We start from the raw sequence: 17,466 nt of genomic DNA on the forward strand, positions 1-17,466 counted from the left end.
CAGCTGCCAATACGTGCGATGGCCGTCGACTCCGATTTTTCTAGCGACCACGAGGCTCAGCAACACCGCACTGCCCGGCAGCGTCGTACTCAACAATGGATGACCAAGGGAGCTCTCATTCGTGACGATTCCGACGATGAGCTGGGAGACGAGGACCACCCGTGGGATTGGATCTACGATGCCGAGGCAGAGCACCAGGGTGAAGCAGAGGCGGCTAGCCCTGAGAAACCCAATCGGCGGCGCTCATCGCGCCCGGCCAGGAAGAAGCGAGCGATCATCGGAGCACGCATGGGAACATTCGAATGCAGACTTGGCCAGATCGTCCTGTTGAAGTCACCGGAGGCAGGCAAAGACTGGGTCGGCATCATTACCGAATTTGTCGAAGAGGAGGATGAAGAGGAAGAAGGCGAGACACTCAAGTCTGCCAACATCATGTGGTTCGCCTCTCCCGATGAGTTTCTGTCGACGAGAAACAAACGACGGGCAGACGCCCTGCCCAACGAGCAGTATCTCACTGCAGATTTCAACACCAATCCTTTGAATTCCATCAACGGCAAGGCCACTGTAATGTCCAAGGGCGCTTTCTATGCAAAATACCCCAACGGCACTCCTCCCAAAGACAAAGCCGAGCGCGCAGAGTACAACAAATGTATTATCTGCCGCAGAGGTGTGAGTCAAGTGCAAGGGCGGTACACGGATGAGTTCGTGTGGGAGGAGGTCTATCGCGAGGATAATATTCACGAGCTCATCAACATGGTTAAGGACAACCTCAAAGCGGCCAGGAAGCGCAAGGCCGCGGACACTGATGTAAGAGACCTTACTCTGATTAAAAGAAAAAAGAGAATTATTCAAGGAATGCTAACCATCATTTAATTCTCTAGTACGTCGATGTCAAGGAAGAGAGCGTGGCCCCTGCAACCCCGAGGAAGAAACAGAGAATGGCTTCGACCAATGCGACTCCAACGAAATCCCAGCGCAAAAAGGCTTTGACGACGCCGACTCATAAGAGGTATCGATGCCCTTAATTTTGGCATTCCTATCAGCCCTAAAGCTCATCATGATACAGAATTGCGGTCAAGAAGCCTCTTGAATTTACGCCGCTGGGCACTCGTGTGCTTTCCCCGTCCCATTTTGCCTCACCATATCGCCAAGCACGTACATTGCTTCACGTCTCGACGGTCCCAGAATCCTTGCCATGCCGAAAGACCGAGTTTAATACAGTATACAATCACCTGAGTGCGGCTATCATGGAGGGAACAGGCGCCTGTATATACATATCAGGCACCCCTGGTACCGGCAAGACAGCCACTGTACGAGAAGTAGTCGCCCAGCTCAACGCTGCCGTTCTCGCCGAAGAGATGGATGATTTCATCTTCGTTGAGATCAACGGCATGAAGGTCACCGACCCACACCAATCATACTCGCTGCTGTGGGAGGCTTTGAAGGGAGATCGAGTGTCACCTTCCCATGCGTTGGACCTTCTAGAGAACGAATTCTCTCACCCTTCACCTCGCCGAGTCTCCTGTGTCGTGCTTATGGATGAACTGGATCAGCTTGTCACTAAGAACCAGTCGGTCATGTACAATTTCTTCAACTGGCCCGCACTTCGACACTCCCGTCTTATCGTCCTGGCTGTGGCGAATACCATGGATCTTCCAGAACGAACGCTGAGCAACAAGATATCGAGTCGTCTTGGACTGACCCGCATTACCTTCCCCGGATATCGACACACTGATCTCATGGAGATCATTAGTACACGTCTTGCAAATGTACCAGGTAACATCGTCGACGCGGATGCTATCCAATTTGCAAGCCGTAAAGTTGCCGCTGTTAGCGGCGACGCCCGGCGTGCCCTAGACATTTGTCGCCGCGCTGTCGAACTCGCCGAGCAAGAAGCTGATGAAGCTGCTGCGTCCGAACCAACAACGAAAGACGAACCGGAATCTCTCCCTCCCACACCTAGCAAGACACCCGCGCGGCAGAACAAGGCCCTAGCTAGCCAAAAGACAGCAGATTCCGCAGCCACAAAGTCCTTGCCAGGCAAGGGACAGCCTGGACGGGTCACAATTGCCAAAATCAAGCAAGCCATCCAGGAGGCTACGTCCACTCCCCTTCAGCAATCCCTACGCTGCCTCCCATTATCAGGAAAGCTTTTTCTGGCGGCCCTCTTGGCGCGTGTTCAACGAACAGGCATCACCGAATCGACGTTTGGGGATGTTCTGGATGAGGCACGCCGCATTGCGGATGCTGCGGTCGCTGTGGCTGGTGCAGCTGGTGCGGGCGTGAAGGATTTTCTTCTTCACGGAGGCGCCGGTGCTCGAGTACGTGCATTAGGATTCGCGGCCATGGAGCTAATGAACTCGGGCGTTCTGGCCTTGGAGCAGGGTGCTGGGTCGAAGAGCCTGCTAGGTGGTTCGACCATTCCTTCTCGAGGTGATCGGAGTAGTAAGATTCGGCTAAGGGTTGGGGCCGAGGATATACGGTCTGCATTCCGCGAGGATGTGGAAGCTAAAGGCTTCGGGCTGGGAATTGACCAGTAAATTTGCTGCAACCTTATTGATATGCATATCTGGTGTTTGTAATTTCCCGTTTTAGATCACTAGTGAGATAGTGTGGATGGCATATGATACCCGTTTAATGAAGCGAATCGCTCATGTTGTATGGATCATTCTAAAGATCGAAGAAGTTGATAGGAAAGCGCCAACTCAATGAAAGCTTCGTATAATTTGATTGATACTTGTACAGGGAACCATTTTTTCCCAGAGAACATAATAATTCCCCAGCGCCCTTGGATTTCAATGCCAGGGCCCCGAACCCACGCTGAACTCCACAAAACTGCCCTCAAAAGATCAAACATGATGAAGGGTATTAACGACTTTGAACAGACGAGTTGAGCACTTGTGTAGCCATGCGACATCCTCGAGTCTAAAAACGCTGTCTGCCCAGAGTAGGGGCCCATTGAACAGGGTGAGTCTCAGGCGTAGCTTCATCATCTTCCTTCCAGACCTTGATAGTTTTATCGGCCTCGCCAGTGATCAAACGTAGACCGGTCCGATCGAAAGTTGAGGCCATGATACCCGCTTCAGCCTGAAGCGAACCGGGCTGAGCAGTAGTGTCTTCAGACTGGAAGCGATAGCCGGTTTTCCAGTCCCAGAACGACATCGAACCGTCGTCACCGCCGGAGAACATAACATTGTCCTCGTTGACAGAAAGCGTGTTGATAACACTGTTCTGCCCCTCGAAGTTTTGCATGAAGGCACCTTCCGGACACTTCCACTGCTTGATGCTGCCGGTACTGGCACTGGCAAATGTGAACTCACTTGGGTGGGTGGCCAGGCTGCGGACACCCTTCTTGTGGTGGGTCAGAACGCCCATTGACTTGCCAGCAGCCAGATCCCAAAGTCGCACTGTGGCATCTAGCGAGCCGGAGATGACCTGTGGGTCGGCTTCCTGGCACTTGATGTCGGCGACAGTGCCCTTGTGCCCAGCCAGGACGTGGATATTGCTTCTCGTGCGCATATCCCACACACGGCAAACGCCATCACGGCCGCCGGTGACAAGCAGATCCAGGTGAGGATGCACGGCCAGAGTGTACACACCACTGAGATGGCCGTGGTAGTGTCGAATAACCTTATTGGTCTCCAAATCCCAGCACTTGACCATCTTATCCTCACCACACGAGAAAAGGTACGGATGCCGGGGCGACACAGCCAGGCCGCGCACTGTCGAGATATGACCCGTGAGCGTCAACTTTAACCGGCCGCTCGCCAAATCCCAAATCTTGATTGTCCGATCTCCTGCTCCACTGGCAAACCATTGGTTATCTGGCTCGACAGCCAGACTCCGCACCCATCCCAGATGTCCCGAAATCACACGCATCAGCTTCCACGGCTTGTGCCAGTCTGGTTTCTGTTGCTTTGTCGCCGAAGGTCTTGCAATCAGGCTCTTGGGCTGGTCCTCGCCAGCTGCCGTGCCTGCACCGGCACCCCCGCGCGGTCCGCTCTTGATAAGCGCCGTCGATGAGCCATTTTGGCCATTGGGAGCCTGTGCCTGGATCTTGGGCCGTTTTGTGCGTCCTGCAGCCGCCTTGGCTTGCTTCTCTGCTAGTACTGGTGGCAATTCTTTCACGTCCTCGTATTCAGCTTTCCGCCGGTAGGAGACGCCGATTGAACCGTCTGTCGAAGTCGATGGGGATACCATCAGATAGTCCGTTCCGAAAAGGTCAGCGGTACGCTTGGCTGAAGCGCGCACGGCCGCATCTGCGGTTTGGGAGGGAAGGTGGTCCATTGTCGTCGTGGGATCGGAGGAAGAGACGAGAGCGCGTGGCGTCAAAACTGTGCTGGAAAGATTCGAAGGAACTCCGAGCGGAAAAGCTCCAGAGCCTTGGTAGGTCGCGGGCGCGTGGAAGCCAGCGCCTGATTTGGAATTGGCACTGTGAGCTCAGCACATATAAAGACGCCGGTAGGCAGCTCTGGATTTGAAAGCGCGCCTCAAGAGGGTGTACAGTGAAGATGTCCGTGCCGGCGCGAATCTCTGCGGGCGGAAGAAGGTGCAGTTGCGGCCTGAGGTGTCGGTATCAGGTGTCAACCGCGCTTCACTTATCGCAGCTCTTATCGTTCTATCTTTCTTCTGCATCGCCATGGATCCTAGCCAGAACGCCAAGTTCCCTCTACATGAGGCTGCTCGAGAGGGGAGAAGTAGGTCTGACACCTCCAGGCTTTATTGTAGTGTCACTGACCGCTTATGACAGCCCAGATTGCCGAATCCCTTCTCAACGTAAGTGACACACCTGTGGATCCGGCTGCCCCGCCAGAACTCCCATACACAATGGACAAATGCTGGCTTTGCGCTAGCTGGCATCAAGACACCAAGACATACTGACAGGGCAAGTAGGCCAACCCAAAGTCGGCTTTCATTAAAGATGACGACGAACGCCTCCCCATCCACTGGGCTGTGGCGTACAGCCGGCTACCCATCGTGGAGATGCTAGTCGCAAGCAAGAAGTTTGATCCAGACGTCGAAGTAAGTAACTGCACTCTACTCCTCATTCTATGAGAAAATTGGATGTTAAGATCATATTGCTGACAAGTATACATAGGATGGCTCTGGCTGGACTCCACTCATGATCGCTGCGAGCCTCAAGGGGGCCGAGGGTGATCAAATCATCGAGCTTCTCTTGAGGAAAGGCGCCGATGTCAGCGTTAAGAGCGTATCAGGGCAGGCAGGTGTCCCCCGAACCTTCACGCGGGGGTTTCAGGACTAACATGACAACAGAATGCTCTCCATTTTGCAAGCTCCAAGTCCAATATCTCCACTGTCCGTACTTTGATCGCCAACAAATGTAGTGCTCGGGTAAAGGACATTCGGGGACAGTTACCCCTTCACCGAGCAGCGGCAGTCGGCTCTGTGCCGATTATCAAGAACCTCCTGGAAGAGGGGAAGAGCCCTATCAATGCAACGGACAATGACGGTTTGACAGCGTTACATCACGCCATCTCCGAGGGACATGGCGATGCTGCAATTCTCTTGTTAAAATCCGGCGCTGAAGCAGAAAAGAGAGATGGCGATGGGAGGCTGGCGATTGATCTGGTCCCGGATGACAAGGTATGCGGTCCCGTGTCATTTTTCTCTCATCGGGTGGTCGGCCGGTATCTAATTCCCCTTTCTAGGTTAAACAGTACATCTTGCAGACTGCGGAACGAGAAGGAATTGAGCTTCCTTAATAAGAATCTCCCTCGAACAAAATATTCCTGGTGCTCTCGGCCGATTGGACCACTTTCTAATATTTCATCTTCCACATGTTAAATCTCGCTTGATGATCCCTGGGGGGAGATCGGCCCAAAAGGATTCTCAGTTTTTATGCTGGTTTTGCTGTCTTTTCTATTTCTCAGTCGAGCGTGGAAGTACTTGAAGGACTGACTACCCAACACGGAAATATCTAAACGCTATTTGTTTATCGACGTCGCTATGGCAGCCACAATTGGCGCATACATACAAGTAAAAATCGAGATATCTCGACAAGGAGGGCAAATATGGCAGTTATAGCTCCCATCGGTGACGCTGGGTACTGAGCTGTCCATCATTCCGCAGTCCCCATCCACGAATATGAGCGCGGTATGGAGTATCATCCTGGATTTGGATAGCCCGACTCCCTCCAAGCTCGTGACCAGCCGGATCCAAAGCTTTCGCCACAATGGAAAATTGCCGAAGCCTTTCAAGTGACCATCCCAGATCAATTTTAGATTGAGTTTCAAAGCCCGTCCTGGGGTGAGCGCCAAGGGAAGCCACGATTTCGCCGCCGGCATTATCTAAAAGGTAGAAATGCCACGATGAGGTCTCTGTGTCACCATTCCAGGAAACCCAGACGGAGACACTGCCATCCTCATGGCCTAGAGCCAGGACAGCAGGCTCTTCACTAGAAAGACCAGTCCAGTTGGACCGGAACCCCCGGTAGCTTTGGACGTTCTTGTTCGGGTTTGAGTCGAGATAGGCGTGGAAAAGAGTGGTACCATCATCAGCAAATTCCGTGACAGCACCCGCCTGGCCCCAGTTGACAAACTTGTTTCCACTTGGTAAGAATTGGAAGTTTCCTTGGGAATGGGCGAGGAGGCCGTCCGGGGCGTGATAAGTGCGAATCTCGGTTGCCGTCCCTGCAGTGTGGTTCAACTGCACATATCTAGCCCTGGAGAACGGGTTGATCGAGTAGTCTGGAACGGTGTAAGCGGAGTTGTCGAAGAAAGAGATTCTCTCAATAGTGCCGTCTGGGGACCGATAACGGAATCGGGCATCGTGCTGGAATGCGAACTCCAGGCTTGCTGGGATATCGAAATCCGACCCGTGCGACCCTCCGAGTTGCCAAATGATTTCCCCGTTGCTGCCATTGATTTTGAACAAGGCTGAGTAATGACGAGCTGATATGAGGTAGTTGCCTTCGTCATCCTTGTCCACGCTGTTGAGGTGGAAGTAGTTCCAGGCGTCAAGGGCAGTACGGCCAGAGTAGACGCCGTCCGGCTTGAGAGGGACAGCGCTGTCTGAAAGAGTATGAGTGAGAGATCGATTTCTTAATCAACTAAACTCACGTTTTGGATCAACATGGTCTAAACTATACCACTCAAAGAGCAGCTCTCCAGTATGGATATCAAGCTCTTTTGTCTCGCGTTAGTCTGGATAGAATAACTATCTTCGGTGATCTCAGTTGCCCACCTTGAAAGCCGTTTGAAACAATCCATTGCTGTTGTTCATCACCTCCATAGCTGCTCAAATCTGCAGGGACAGACACGGGGACCTCAATCAAGACGGATTTACCATCGATCAAGTTGAACTCGTGAGTCGACACCAAGCGATGTGATGCGGCACGAACAATGCTAATCGTTTGATACCGATCGTTGAGCACGGCATGGTGTCCATACATCCGACCGTGAGAAGCATCGAGTGATCCTTGGAATGCACGCAGAACTGGTTTGTTGTCCAGCAGACCCGGGCTGAAGTCCGCCACGAAGCCGGCCAGGTATCCTACACCAGACCACACCAGTTCCCCATCGTCACGGAAGATGTAGGCACCTGGCTGCTCAGGACCAACACTCCCATTCACGAATCCCGCAGAAGGCGTGATGAAGATGTACCCGGACTCTGTTTGCGGGGAGGCGACGGTGATGTTGAGCTTGGGAGGGGCCAAATCTGGACGCGACAAGTATTGCCAGTCTGCCGATACGCAGCGCAGAACGGCAGTCAGCCACAGGAAGCGCCTGAGATCCATTGCAGTCAAATTCCTCTGGAGAGGTTCAGGAGAGGTGGTCGGTCTCCTATGCACCGCATGGTTGCGATGAGAATGCGGAGGGAGCTGGGGTGTGACGTACGCCCCAGTCACGCCAATCGCGCTATAATAACATCAAACCACAGCGGTCGAATCAACTTTCAATTGACTCTCCAATCAGTGTTTCTAATAGGGATTGGTGCCTCGGTCTGTCCTTTGGCTTTTCTGCATCGGCGCGTTCTCCTTGTACTACTGTGCCTTGGGCCACGGTGACTGTCTACCTCGACATCTTGACAGCGCGAGTAGTCAACCATAGTCTGATCGAGAACGGAGATATACTATTTGAAACAAATGAGCGATGTGTGTTGATATTCAATGAATATAGTAGGACAGGTAACGAGCCTCGCAGACGCCCATGTAGAATGACTGGCAATCACGCAATGCTATCCGTTTCATCGTAGGGATCGTTTGGATCGTAAGGGAACTTCCTCACTACCACGTCTCCTACATAATCCCACAGACTGGCTTCCTTTGGAGTAAAGTCCAATCCACATTGATCATCATGCTGTCCAAATGTGACCACCGCTGACACATTGCCGTCGTCATAGTCGACCCTAACCATGTTGACCGTCTCCCGACTCGGGTCCCCCAGGAGATAATTTAACGGCATGAACTGAACGCCCGAATGAGCGGTTGTGAATACCGTGTTGGGCAGATCACCAGTGTGTGGAATGTGGTGCATGCCGAGGTTCAGCCACACCACGAGATCCTGCTGCGTGAGATTTTCGCCATTGAAAAAGTCATTGAAGTTGATGGGCGGATTGTTCACGTCCTGGGAGTTCTTGGGATGCGCGGATCGGGGCTCGGTGTCGTGCTGCCGGGTCACTTGGATATCGTGATTTGCCCACTGCGCAGCGTTGCGGAGGTTAGTCGAGTTTTGCACCGTAAGGTGAATCGTTCCGGTCGAGGGTAAGATGCGGTATCCGCGATGCTCTCCGTACGGCGTTGTTTCGTCCAAGTTGGTCACTTTCACCTGTGTGGCGGAGTTGGCTGCCCAGTTGAATCGACTCTCGTCCTCGCTTTCCACCAGGGAGTGTTGAAGCTTCATGGTGTTGCGAGTCTGGTTAGACCACGTGAAGCTTTGGGTGGTTGGAATCTGATGGGTCAGCTCAATGGTATTGTTAAGACCCAAAATGTCAAAATCGGCCTTGACGTTGAGGACATGGTCGTGCATGGAGCCTGAAAGGGCATCGTGGATCTGGTAGCCGAAGTCCTGGTTGTGGGCATAATAGGCAGATTGGATATATCCAGAAGCCCTCACTTCCACTCCAATCGATCCATCCATATGGAAAGAGTAACTTAAAGAATAGGATTTAGTTTCAGAACATTCATCGACGTGTGACCGAGGCCTTTTCTCACCTGAACATGTAGTCATAGTTGCCCACCGTGGACACCGAGCGAACCGTGAAGTAGACATTCTTCGTAACAGAAACGTAGTTGGAACTGCTATGTCGTTGGATAGGATAGTCTGCATCATATTCAAAAAGACAAATGCTGCCGATATGCGTATGGGTTGTCTCGTCTTCATAGAACGTGCTGTTGAGATAAGTTGCGTATGTTGGGCAGTCATACCCCTTTGCCAGCTCAAAAGCATAGGGGCCAAATCCATAGTATGTATCGAGATAGCTTGTCATTGACTGCACCGGGTCATTTCCTGCCTTTATTAGCGGAGTTCTGGACAGATTCCGGGAGCCAAAGACCTACCTGCATAGTGGGCAAGAGCCTCTTGCAGTCCCAATTCATAAAGCACGCGTTGGCCCTTGTACCTGATATCATGAAGTGCCATTCCCGTATCATGGGAGAAACTGATGTAGAACGAGAAATCCATCCACTCGACATACTTTTGCTTCACATCAACGGCAAACCGAGATCCCGACGGGGCGATGGAAGTAGGAGGATAGGATCGATCATGGGGCAGAATCTTTCCTCGCTGGTCTGTCTGCGCCCACACGCCATCTGCATTTGGCTTGAGCTTCTCGAAACCGGGGCTGTAATACGCTTCTCGAAAATCTTCGGTTGTGGGATAGAACACATCGTTATATAACCAGCCCAAGATTTTCCATTTGGACGGATCTCGTCCGGTGACATCCGAATAGACATAAAGACCCAAAGGAAGCAACGTCGAGTCATCAAAGTCACTAGTGGGCTCATTCCAAAACTGATCCCAGCGTCTGATACGGCCGTCTTCCTGGGAAAGAGGGTCAATCCCCCAGAGGCTGATCGAGTCATTATCGAGGCCTAGAGCAGTCGCATTCCAAAGATCTCGGGTAATGTCAGCGACCGAGGTGCTGATATTCAACAGCCAGATATCATTAATTGCATCCTCATCGGGGTCGACGTTCCGGACTCTTCCTTGTGTCTTGCGCGTGAAGGGATACTCGAGTGGCACCCACTGGGTGGTCCCATTGATGATGGGCAGAGGACCGACAAGAATATCTGCGTAGTAAGGTTCAGTCGTCGCTCGATGGTCAATAACTACGTGAGCGTAGCGAGAAGGAGCTTTGCCCCCTTCATCGATATATCCCAGAACGTCCGTTTTGTTAGGTTGCATGAGCTCCACCAGTTCACTGTCAACTCATTAGTCCAAGTGATCGAGGACAATGCCTGTATGACATACATTGTATTGTCCCAGTTCCCCGCCTCCTTGGTGGTCGTCAGATTCAAGTCTGGCTGTTTGAACAGCCACGACAAGACGCTTGCTGCTTCGGGATCTGTCAGGCCGCTCCAAATATTCTGTCGTGGAGCCTGAATTTGGGTGTAATTGGATTTCAGACAGGATTCAGCGCTAGAGGATCTAGTCCCATGATGGAAATTTCTATCATCCAGTTTCTGACCTAGTCCGCGAAACAAAGCTCGTCTGCTGTCATGGCTCTGCTTTGGCGATGGTTTTCTGTGATCCATGTGGAGTCTACCAGCAGCAGGACTGACCACGAATGCCAGCCCTACGGCTAGCAGAAGGAAATGAGAGAAGCATTCAGAAATTGGTGGCTTCATATTAATTGTTCAGTAGAGGACGGTTCTGTTTTCAACAGACGAAGGTGGCACCGATCTATTATGGGCCTTTTATACTCGACCTTCGCACCCGCTGTGACCGGTGTGAGTTGCACAGACTCACTCCCAACATGTTATTTCCTTTCCTATCAGGACAAAACTCCTCGGATATTCTGAGCAGTGATTTAGTGTTATCCGCGAAGACCTGCCGGAAAGAGATATCTTTCAGATCTATGTAGCGGGGTCTTAGACGGACATTGCCGCGTCGTCCTGCTTGTTCTGGAGATGTGGTTGGAGACTAAACAGACTAGACGGCAGGATCCACAAGATGAGCTGCCATGGCAGGTCGAGATGTTGCTAGCCTTGTCTTATCAATCGAAGTATGCAAATCGGATATCTAGGCGACGGCCGTGACGCCGAAGCGATGCCGTCCCCCTCATCTACTAGATCTTGGCGTTGTCAGCCACGAGGCTCTTATTGGCGCAGGCCTTATCTTCCATGTCGGATCGAGCTCCATGCACCTCTTTCTATGCATTCATGTTTACTTCGTTTGATCCAACCGACGCCAAGTGGCTCACGCGGTTCATAATTGCATCCACTGCTCCGGCGGGGGAGTAAAATATTGCTGCTTATCTTCATAGTCTCCGCTAATACAAGTCACCTTATAATTTGTTTATCAGGGCATTCTTACGAAATATTGCCCATCAATACGGTTATTCGAGTCATTGTCTCGGTCATTCGGATCCTTAGGAGGATTGAATATTGACAGCTCCGAGCACAATGGGTCGTCCGGATTTACCAACTCCAAGTGCCAAAGAACCTCAACTCCCCCTCTGTTGAAATGACACGGAGCTCACCCAAAATCTTTGTCTTGCGGTTCGAGCCAACCATGGATTTTTCGTGCTAGGAGTTGATCCTTCCATGAAGTCGTTTCTTCCCGCCAACGGTCGAGTGTTAATAACCATGTCGAAATAATTGTACCTAGTTTCGAAATAAAGAACGAGAAAAAAACCATAGCGATGTCATTCTGTCATGATATCAATCCGTGTATCCTTAGAAGAAGCTTCTTGAAAAGATGTTGTCGCTAATGATGATGTTGTTCTTCCCGGCGGGTAGAGAGATGTTGACTAGCGGCCAGAATCCGAGCATGTATCAAATTTGCCAGCATTCCCTCGCTTCATGAGTAGATCATCGACACCCATGATATACTTATCCCATATTCCACTAGAGCCCAGGGCCAACAGCTTCTTAAATCGTGAGTAGTGCCGAACAGGCTCATCCTCCGCTTCCGTTTCAATCTTTTCCTGATAATCAGGGCCCCAGACCTTCCATGATGTAGGCTCTGTTCCATTTCCCCACGGTTCCTGACCGTGAACAAATCTGATCCAGGACGAGGCAAATCTGCGGGCCATTGTGCGCTCCTGATCGTTGAACTTGTTAAATAAATTCATGAAAAGAAACAAAATATCAAATCCATGGTATGCTGTTCCTTCCAGGATATTCTTCAGATGGGAGCGCTGGTCAAAATGGTACTTGAAGAGCGCGTGTTCTTTGATCTGCAGTCGTGTGTTGACTAGTGCTGTCTTGTAATTTGAGATTTGGAACACAGCTTCTGCCCCAAGGACGCACACTTTTACGATGAGATCGTATCCTGAAAGATCCGGGGTGATGCCATACTCCTCCAGGGCAGTATTGACAAACTCCTCGTCTTGTACGTGTCGCAATATGGTTTCTCGAACGGTGGCATATGTGTCTTTTAGAAGGTTTGTGAAAAAAATAACCTCTTCATCGTGCATATCACCTATCATAAATGTCTTGAGCCAAGACGGCGTCTCAGTGATGATTAGTGGATCGTGTGCATAGAACCAACCATCAAGACAAGGATTGCCCGTACCGGACGGGGCACCCTGAATGACGTGGTCTGCATCGGCGAGTATCTGCTCCGGTATCTTACGCAACCGGTCCAGGGCATCGGTAGCCTGGGCATCGATCAAGAAATAACGACAAGTGGCGTTGAACAAGAACTCATGTTTCTCTAGGCTCAAAGCGCGGAGCGTACTTCCTAGACCGGACATGCAAACTGCTCGTTTGAATCTCATGGGCTCGTTTGCGGCTAGATGGTGGCCAATCGACACGGCTCCAGCAGACTGACCGACGACAGTGACATTATCCGGGTCGCCTCCGAACTGCGCGATGTATTTCTGGACCCACTCCATGGCCACTTTCTGATCGGTGAACCCGAAGTTACCGTTGCCAGAGAAGCCATCTGCTTTCAGTTCATCGGCGATTTTTGAACTCGCAAGAAATCCCCCCAGTCCCAGTCGGTAGTTGAAACTAACCATGACAATGGGGAGCCCGATGGCGAGGCTGTGAGAGACCAGATTTACGCCATCGTAGATACCGTAGCTGGAACTGCCGTACAGAAGCGAGCCGCCATGAACGAATGCCAGCACTGGGAATTTCTTCGTATCTGCTGTTGGACCAAGGGGCTCGGGAATGACGACGTTGATGACGAGGGCCGTCTTCTCATCGGTTGTTGGCTGGCGAGGAAAGTTCGGGTTTGGAGGAACCGGAATGAACGGGTTCAGAGGACTTGAATCAGGAATCCCTGGGGCGAGTGGACGGGGACAATTGTTGCTGCAATGATATAACTGTTAGTAGTCCTAAACTCATGCTGAACACGCTGGAGGGCATACCCAAGCTGAGTTCCGTCGTGATACCCGTTTTCCCAAGATGTATTCAGAAGTGAGCGAGTCCAGCGCTTCGACAGCGTTGCATATGGGATGCCGCAGAATTGTTCCACGCCGTCTGCGTATTGAAAGCCATCCAATCGGCCGAGGCCGTTGATTTGAGTTGAGACCGTGGACGTAGGGGTTTGAAAAGACATTCTGGTTTGCGTGGACGGAGATGGTGAGGAATGGTGAACCGTTGGCACTCCATTGACAATGCATTGATTGCCCAGTCCTATGGCTGAGTCCCTATGCCTAGTGCGTAACCAAGGACCCCAGATGCAACCTTGGGAGGTACAAAGCATCTGGAGTGACAACCTTGGAAGAATCTTGCATTATATCAGCCGTATATTGCTCGGTCTATTGCTTTGTGCAACTTCATGGCCCATCAGTCTATGCGTACTGATGCACCACCACCTAGGCGATTTACTTGAGGACGATGGTTATTTGACCGTGGAGAGAATGATATATTAATCGGCCGTTGGCGTCGTTTGGACATCGAAACATCCAGATCTATGAAATGACGTATGTGAAACCTATATTGTATCTTGGTATTCGTGATGTCGTCCGAACTCCTTGGGGACCGAAGGGAAGCCAAATGCCGGACATGGTTAGAATGCAACAAACGCCATTGTGAACCACCGAATGATTGGCCGCCATGAGAAACGATGCTGATAGGGAAGACAAGGCTCGCTGGATGCCTTTATAGTTGACACGTATGGAGACGCATTGATAAAACCAAAATCGAAAACGCCGTCATGGAAAATGCATGTAGGCCTATGGCCAGCTTAGACATGAAGGGTGTCTTATAGGTCCATTTCGTCATCATCCCAGCCTAGCTGCTCGTAGATCGACTTTGTCTGCGATTTGTCCGGCGTTACTGGCACAGCAGCGGGTTCTTTGACCGGCGTGCCCATAACAGCTGGTGGAGATTGCGCTCTCGCTTGACTAGGTGCCATTACCGGGACTATAGGCACAGAGCGGGGAGCACGTGCGAAGTCAAGGCCACACTGTCGTGGAGGCGTCTCCATAATGGGCGACTGGGTGACATCAAAAGATCTTTTGAGGGGATTTGACGAAGTGGGAGTGGATGTTGGGATGGCTTTGCGACGAGATGACACTGGAGTGGAGGGTGCCGTGGGTTGTGAAAAGGGGCCAGTGGTGGAAGAATTTGTAGAACGGGGCGCAGGAAGATCTGGCACTCGGAATAGACCTTTTCCTCTGTGCGCAGACGAAAACATCTGCCCAGTCGAGCCGGCGCTCTTGTTATCCTCGAGAAACAGTTTAGGAGGAGGCCGAGTGGGTGTTTCTTGTATGGATCCAAGTTCTGCGGACGGGGCCTGTCGGGTACTATTGACCCTGCTGACAGGGCGACGAGACGTAAACGGGTCTGAATCGGGACCAGAGAAGGATATTGCCCTTCGACCAGAGGAAGGAATCATGACGGGAGACTCGGCGAGAGAGTGGTCTTCCATCTCGCCCGCAAATGACCGAGAAGGAGCAAGAGATCGAGGCAATGGAGGCAGTCCGACTACCGCGTCCTTCTTGCGATTTCCTCGAGGAGTTGCCATTACCTGGACACCCTGGCCGTTTGGATTGCGGGTAGGATTCTTCGGCTTCCGGGAGCTACCTCCCCCTGTAGAGACGCGTTTAACAGCGTCATCGGCAATGTCTCGGGCGACCAGTTCACGATTCGGCTTCCGAAGGGTATGGATGGCGGCATCAAGTTCTTTCTTCTGGTCAACCAGCATTTGGACCTTCCGCAACTTGGTCTCATGCTGCCTGGCAACTGCATGGAGGTCTACCTCGCGGTTTTCTACACGCTTGGCCTGTTGAATACCGCCGCGGACGCTGGAGCTGAGAAGAGTTGGTAGTAAGGGCTCCATGGAGCCACGTTTGGCCTCGTGTTTGCTTGGCGCAGTATTAGAACGGGTTAGCGACGGATGGCGGTTTTGAGACGCTGCCGCCGTTTTCTCATCCGTCAGCACGCGCTGCAACGAGCGCCGAGATTTCTGCGGCGGAGGTTGTCGTTTGACCTCGGATCCTGGCTCCGCTCGTTGTGTCTTACCGGAGGACTTCTTGCCAGCTGGGGATATACCACCAGATACTCCAAATTTGCGAGTAATCAGCTTACATTTGTCGGGCAGTCGCGATGCGTAGAATGGGATGATGACTTCTGTGCAGAAGTCGCGCACCGCATCGCTCTCAACTTTCTTCCCAGACATATGGCTATCACTGAAAGATGACGTCTTTGCCGAGTCGGCGGCAGCCGATTCTTCTGAGCTGACAGCGTGCCAGATGCACAAACGGTCAAGATGTAGTTCAAGAAGCACATTAAGATCCTGAGGTTTCTTGGCTCGTGTCTTCTTGGTGGTATTCTCCTCGCCAGTCACCTTCTCAGTTTCGGACTTGGTCTTGTCGTTGGCAGTGGTTAATTCCAAAGACATGACCTCCAGGATCAGAAGGATTTGAAGCTGAGTCTCGCGTAGCCGAAGATCGGAAATATGCTTCTTGGTTTCTGTTTCACGGGAGGTTTCTTGAGCTGATGATTCCATCATACTCCGATCTTTCCACCATTTGCGGATGAAATCGTTCTCCTCGGCATACAGTCCATTCTTGCCCAGATTTTTCTTCCTGCTTTTGCGCTTCTTGGATTTCGATTGGCCTTCACTATCAGAGACATCGAGTACTGCATCACGGATAGCTGTGGGAAGGGTCTCTCGGTATTTGAGGTCCATTTTCTTCGCAGCCAAAATCGCCTCGCGATAGTATTCGATAAGATCAGCCGGCGAGTGCGGTTGCTCGGAGCCAGTCGTCTGGAATGACGTTCGGCAGCGGGTCAACGGACCCTTGGCAAAGTAGGCCACAGACGTCTATGGTCATATAGTCAGATACAGCATTCCAGATATATCCAGAAGCTACGCTTACCTTTGATATGTAGAGAGCCTGTAAGTAATGGTCCCTCATCCCACTCAGTAGTTCCTCAGGTGACTGCTTCATGCCCGTTTCATTCGAGTCGGCGGTTCCATCAACATCCATGGCGTCGCCACCAAGAAGCTGAGATTCTGGAAGCCTGAACAAAGCTTCGACATCGTGATGGTCCCCTTTTGAGACGGGCACAAGCGACTGACTCCGGCGTTCGACCACATCCACAAAGGGTGGCTCATCTGGACTGGCCTCTGGCTCTGACTGCCCGAAGACAACCTCTACCTGCAACCCACCAAATTCCTCGCCCAAACCAATGTCAGAAGTCGGCTCCTCAATCTGTGCAGATTGCCACCAGCTGGCCGCATCGAGGGGAGCGCAAGCCTTGTCCTCGGGCTCGACATTTCTGTCCGCCGCTCGAGAGGTATGCCATCCCTTGGCGGCGACCACGACATCACCCTCATGCACACATCGTGCAAGCCTCGACAGCGAGTAAATGCCCCGCTTCACTCTCTCAACAAGGTACAGTCCCCCATCACTGACCAGACGCACCGCCAGCACCGTCGGCTCAGCGTATCCACATAGATCAGTCTCCAAAGCGGGGATATCTGCGACAAACAGGCCGCCTGGCTGTGTGTCTGAACGCGACAATGACGCGTCTTCAAGCCATGATAACGGGAGTCGAGATCGGGGAAGAGCAGTGAGTGGGTCGAGGACTAGTGGTTCATCCGATAATGAGGCAGCATGGGCCTGCACAAGTGGCGCGACAGTGTGTTAGCAAGGGAGGTGGTTCCAGGTGTACCGTTGAGAAATAAGGGATCACGACGCACTTTGATGACTATTGAACTGGTAGCAAGCTGGCCAGCAGCGTTGTCGGTCCCAATTCTGCGCTTTTTCGAGGGCGGTTGGGCTACCTCATGCACCTTGCTCAGCGTGGACGAACTGAGGGGATCCAAGGCGCTAGGAATAGTGCGCGCGGTCATGGTCGTGTCTAGAGGATTGTTCGCA

The 17,466-nt window shown here is 51.9% G+C and overlaps 7 protein-coding genes across 7 annotated transcripts; 2 read left to right on the plus strand and 5 right to left on the minus strand.

Annotated features, from left to right (window-relative positions):
* Window positions 1–18: 18 nt before the first annotated feature.
* Window positions 19–2,540, plus strand: N7459_003400 (origin recognition complex subunit 1; the record flags this gene model as incomplete). Its single annotated transcript, XM_056942584.1, has 3 exons — window positions 19–807; window positions 882–1,009; window positions 1,067–2,540. 3 exons carry the CDS (start codon window positions 19–21, stop codon window positions 2,538–2,540), a joined length of 2,391 nt encoding a protein of 796 aa, XP_056802467.1.
* A 385-nt stretch (window positions 2,541–2,925) lies between these two features.
* On the minus strand, window positions 2,926–4,287 carry N7459_003401 (WD40 repeat domain-containing protein; the record flags this gene model as incomplete). The annotated part of the gene is made up of 1 exon (XM_056942585.1): window positions 2,926–4,287. The coding sequence occupies one exon, from the start codon at window positions 4,285–4,287 to the stop codon at window positions 2,926–2,928; it is 1,362 nt and encodes a 453-aa protein (XP_056802468.1).
* Window positions 4,288–4,639: 352 nt separating this feature from the next.
* Window positions 4,640–5,723, plus strand: N7459_003402 (ankyrin repeat domain-containing protein; the record flags this gene model as incomplete). Its single annotated transcript, XM_056942586.1, has 6 exons — window positions 4,640–4,697; window positions 4,751–4,776; window positions 4,894–5,022; window positions 5,099–5,209; window positions 5,275–5,604; window positions 5,670–5,723. 6 exons carry the CDS (start codon window positions 4,640–4,642, stop codon window positions 5,721–5,723), a joined length of 708 nt encoding a protein of 235 aa, XP_056802469.1.
* A 316-nt stretch (window positions 5,724–6,039) lies between these two features.
* On the minus strand, window positions 6,040–7,756 carry N7459_003403 (arylsulfotransferase family protein; the record flags this gene model as incomplete). Its single annotated transcript, XM_056942587.1, has 3 exons — window positions 6,040–7,031; window positions 7,080–7,145; window positions 7,204–7,756. 3 exons carry the CDS (start codon window positions 7,754–7,756, stop codon window positions 6,040–6,042), a joined length of 1,611 nt encoding a protein of 536 aa, XP_056802470.1.
* Window positions 7,757–8,186: 430 nt separating this feature from the next.
* Window positions 8,187–10,714, minus strand: N7459_003404 (uncharacterized protein; the record flags this gene model as incomplete). The annotated part of the gene is made up of 4 exons (XM_056942588.1): window positions 8,187–9,111; window positions 9,173–9,467; window positions 9,518–10,380; window positions 10,431–10,714. 4 exons carry the CDS (start codon window positions 10,712–10,714, stop codon window positions 8,187–8,189), a joined length of 2,367 nt encoding a protein of 788 aa, XP_056802471.1.
* A 1,217-nt stretch (window positions 10,715–11,931) lies between these two features.
* On the minus strand, window positions 11,932–13,691 carry N7459_003405 (uncharacterized protein; the record flags this gene model as incomplete). The annotated part of the gene is made up of 2 exons (XM_056942589.1): window positions 11,932–13,441; window positions 13,501–13,691. The coding sequence occupies 2 exons, from the start codon at window positions 13,689–13,691 to the stop codon at window positions 11,932–11,934; spliced, it is 1,701 nt and encodes a 566-aa protein (XP_056802472.1).
* Window positions 13,692–14,339: 648 nt separating this feature from the next.
* Window positions 14,340–17,441, minus strand: N7459_003406 (uncharacterized protein; the record flags this gene model as incomplete). The annotated part of the gene is made up of 3 exons (XM_056942590.1): window positions 14,340–16,406; window positions 16,462–17,208; window positions 17,289–17,441. 3 exons carry the CDS (start codon window positions 17,439–17,441, stop codon window positions 14,340–14,342), a joined length of 2,967 nt encoding a protein of 988 aa, XP_056802473.1.
* Between the last annotated feature and the right edge of the window lie 25 nt (window positions 17,442–17,466).

The sequence above is a fragment of the Penicillium hispanicum genome (genome assembly GCF_028827665.1).
Source record: "Penicillium hispanicum strain IBT 35686 chromosome Unknown utg000003l_segment0_segment0, whole genome shotgun sequence".
NCBI classification, from domain to species: Eukaryota; Fungi; Ascomycota; class Eurotiomycetes; order Eurotiales; family Aspergillaceae; genus Penicillium; species Penicillium hispanicum.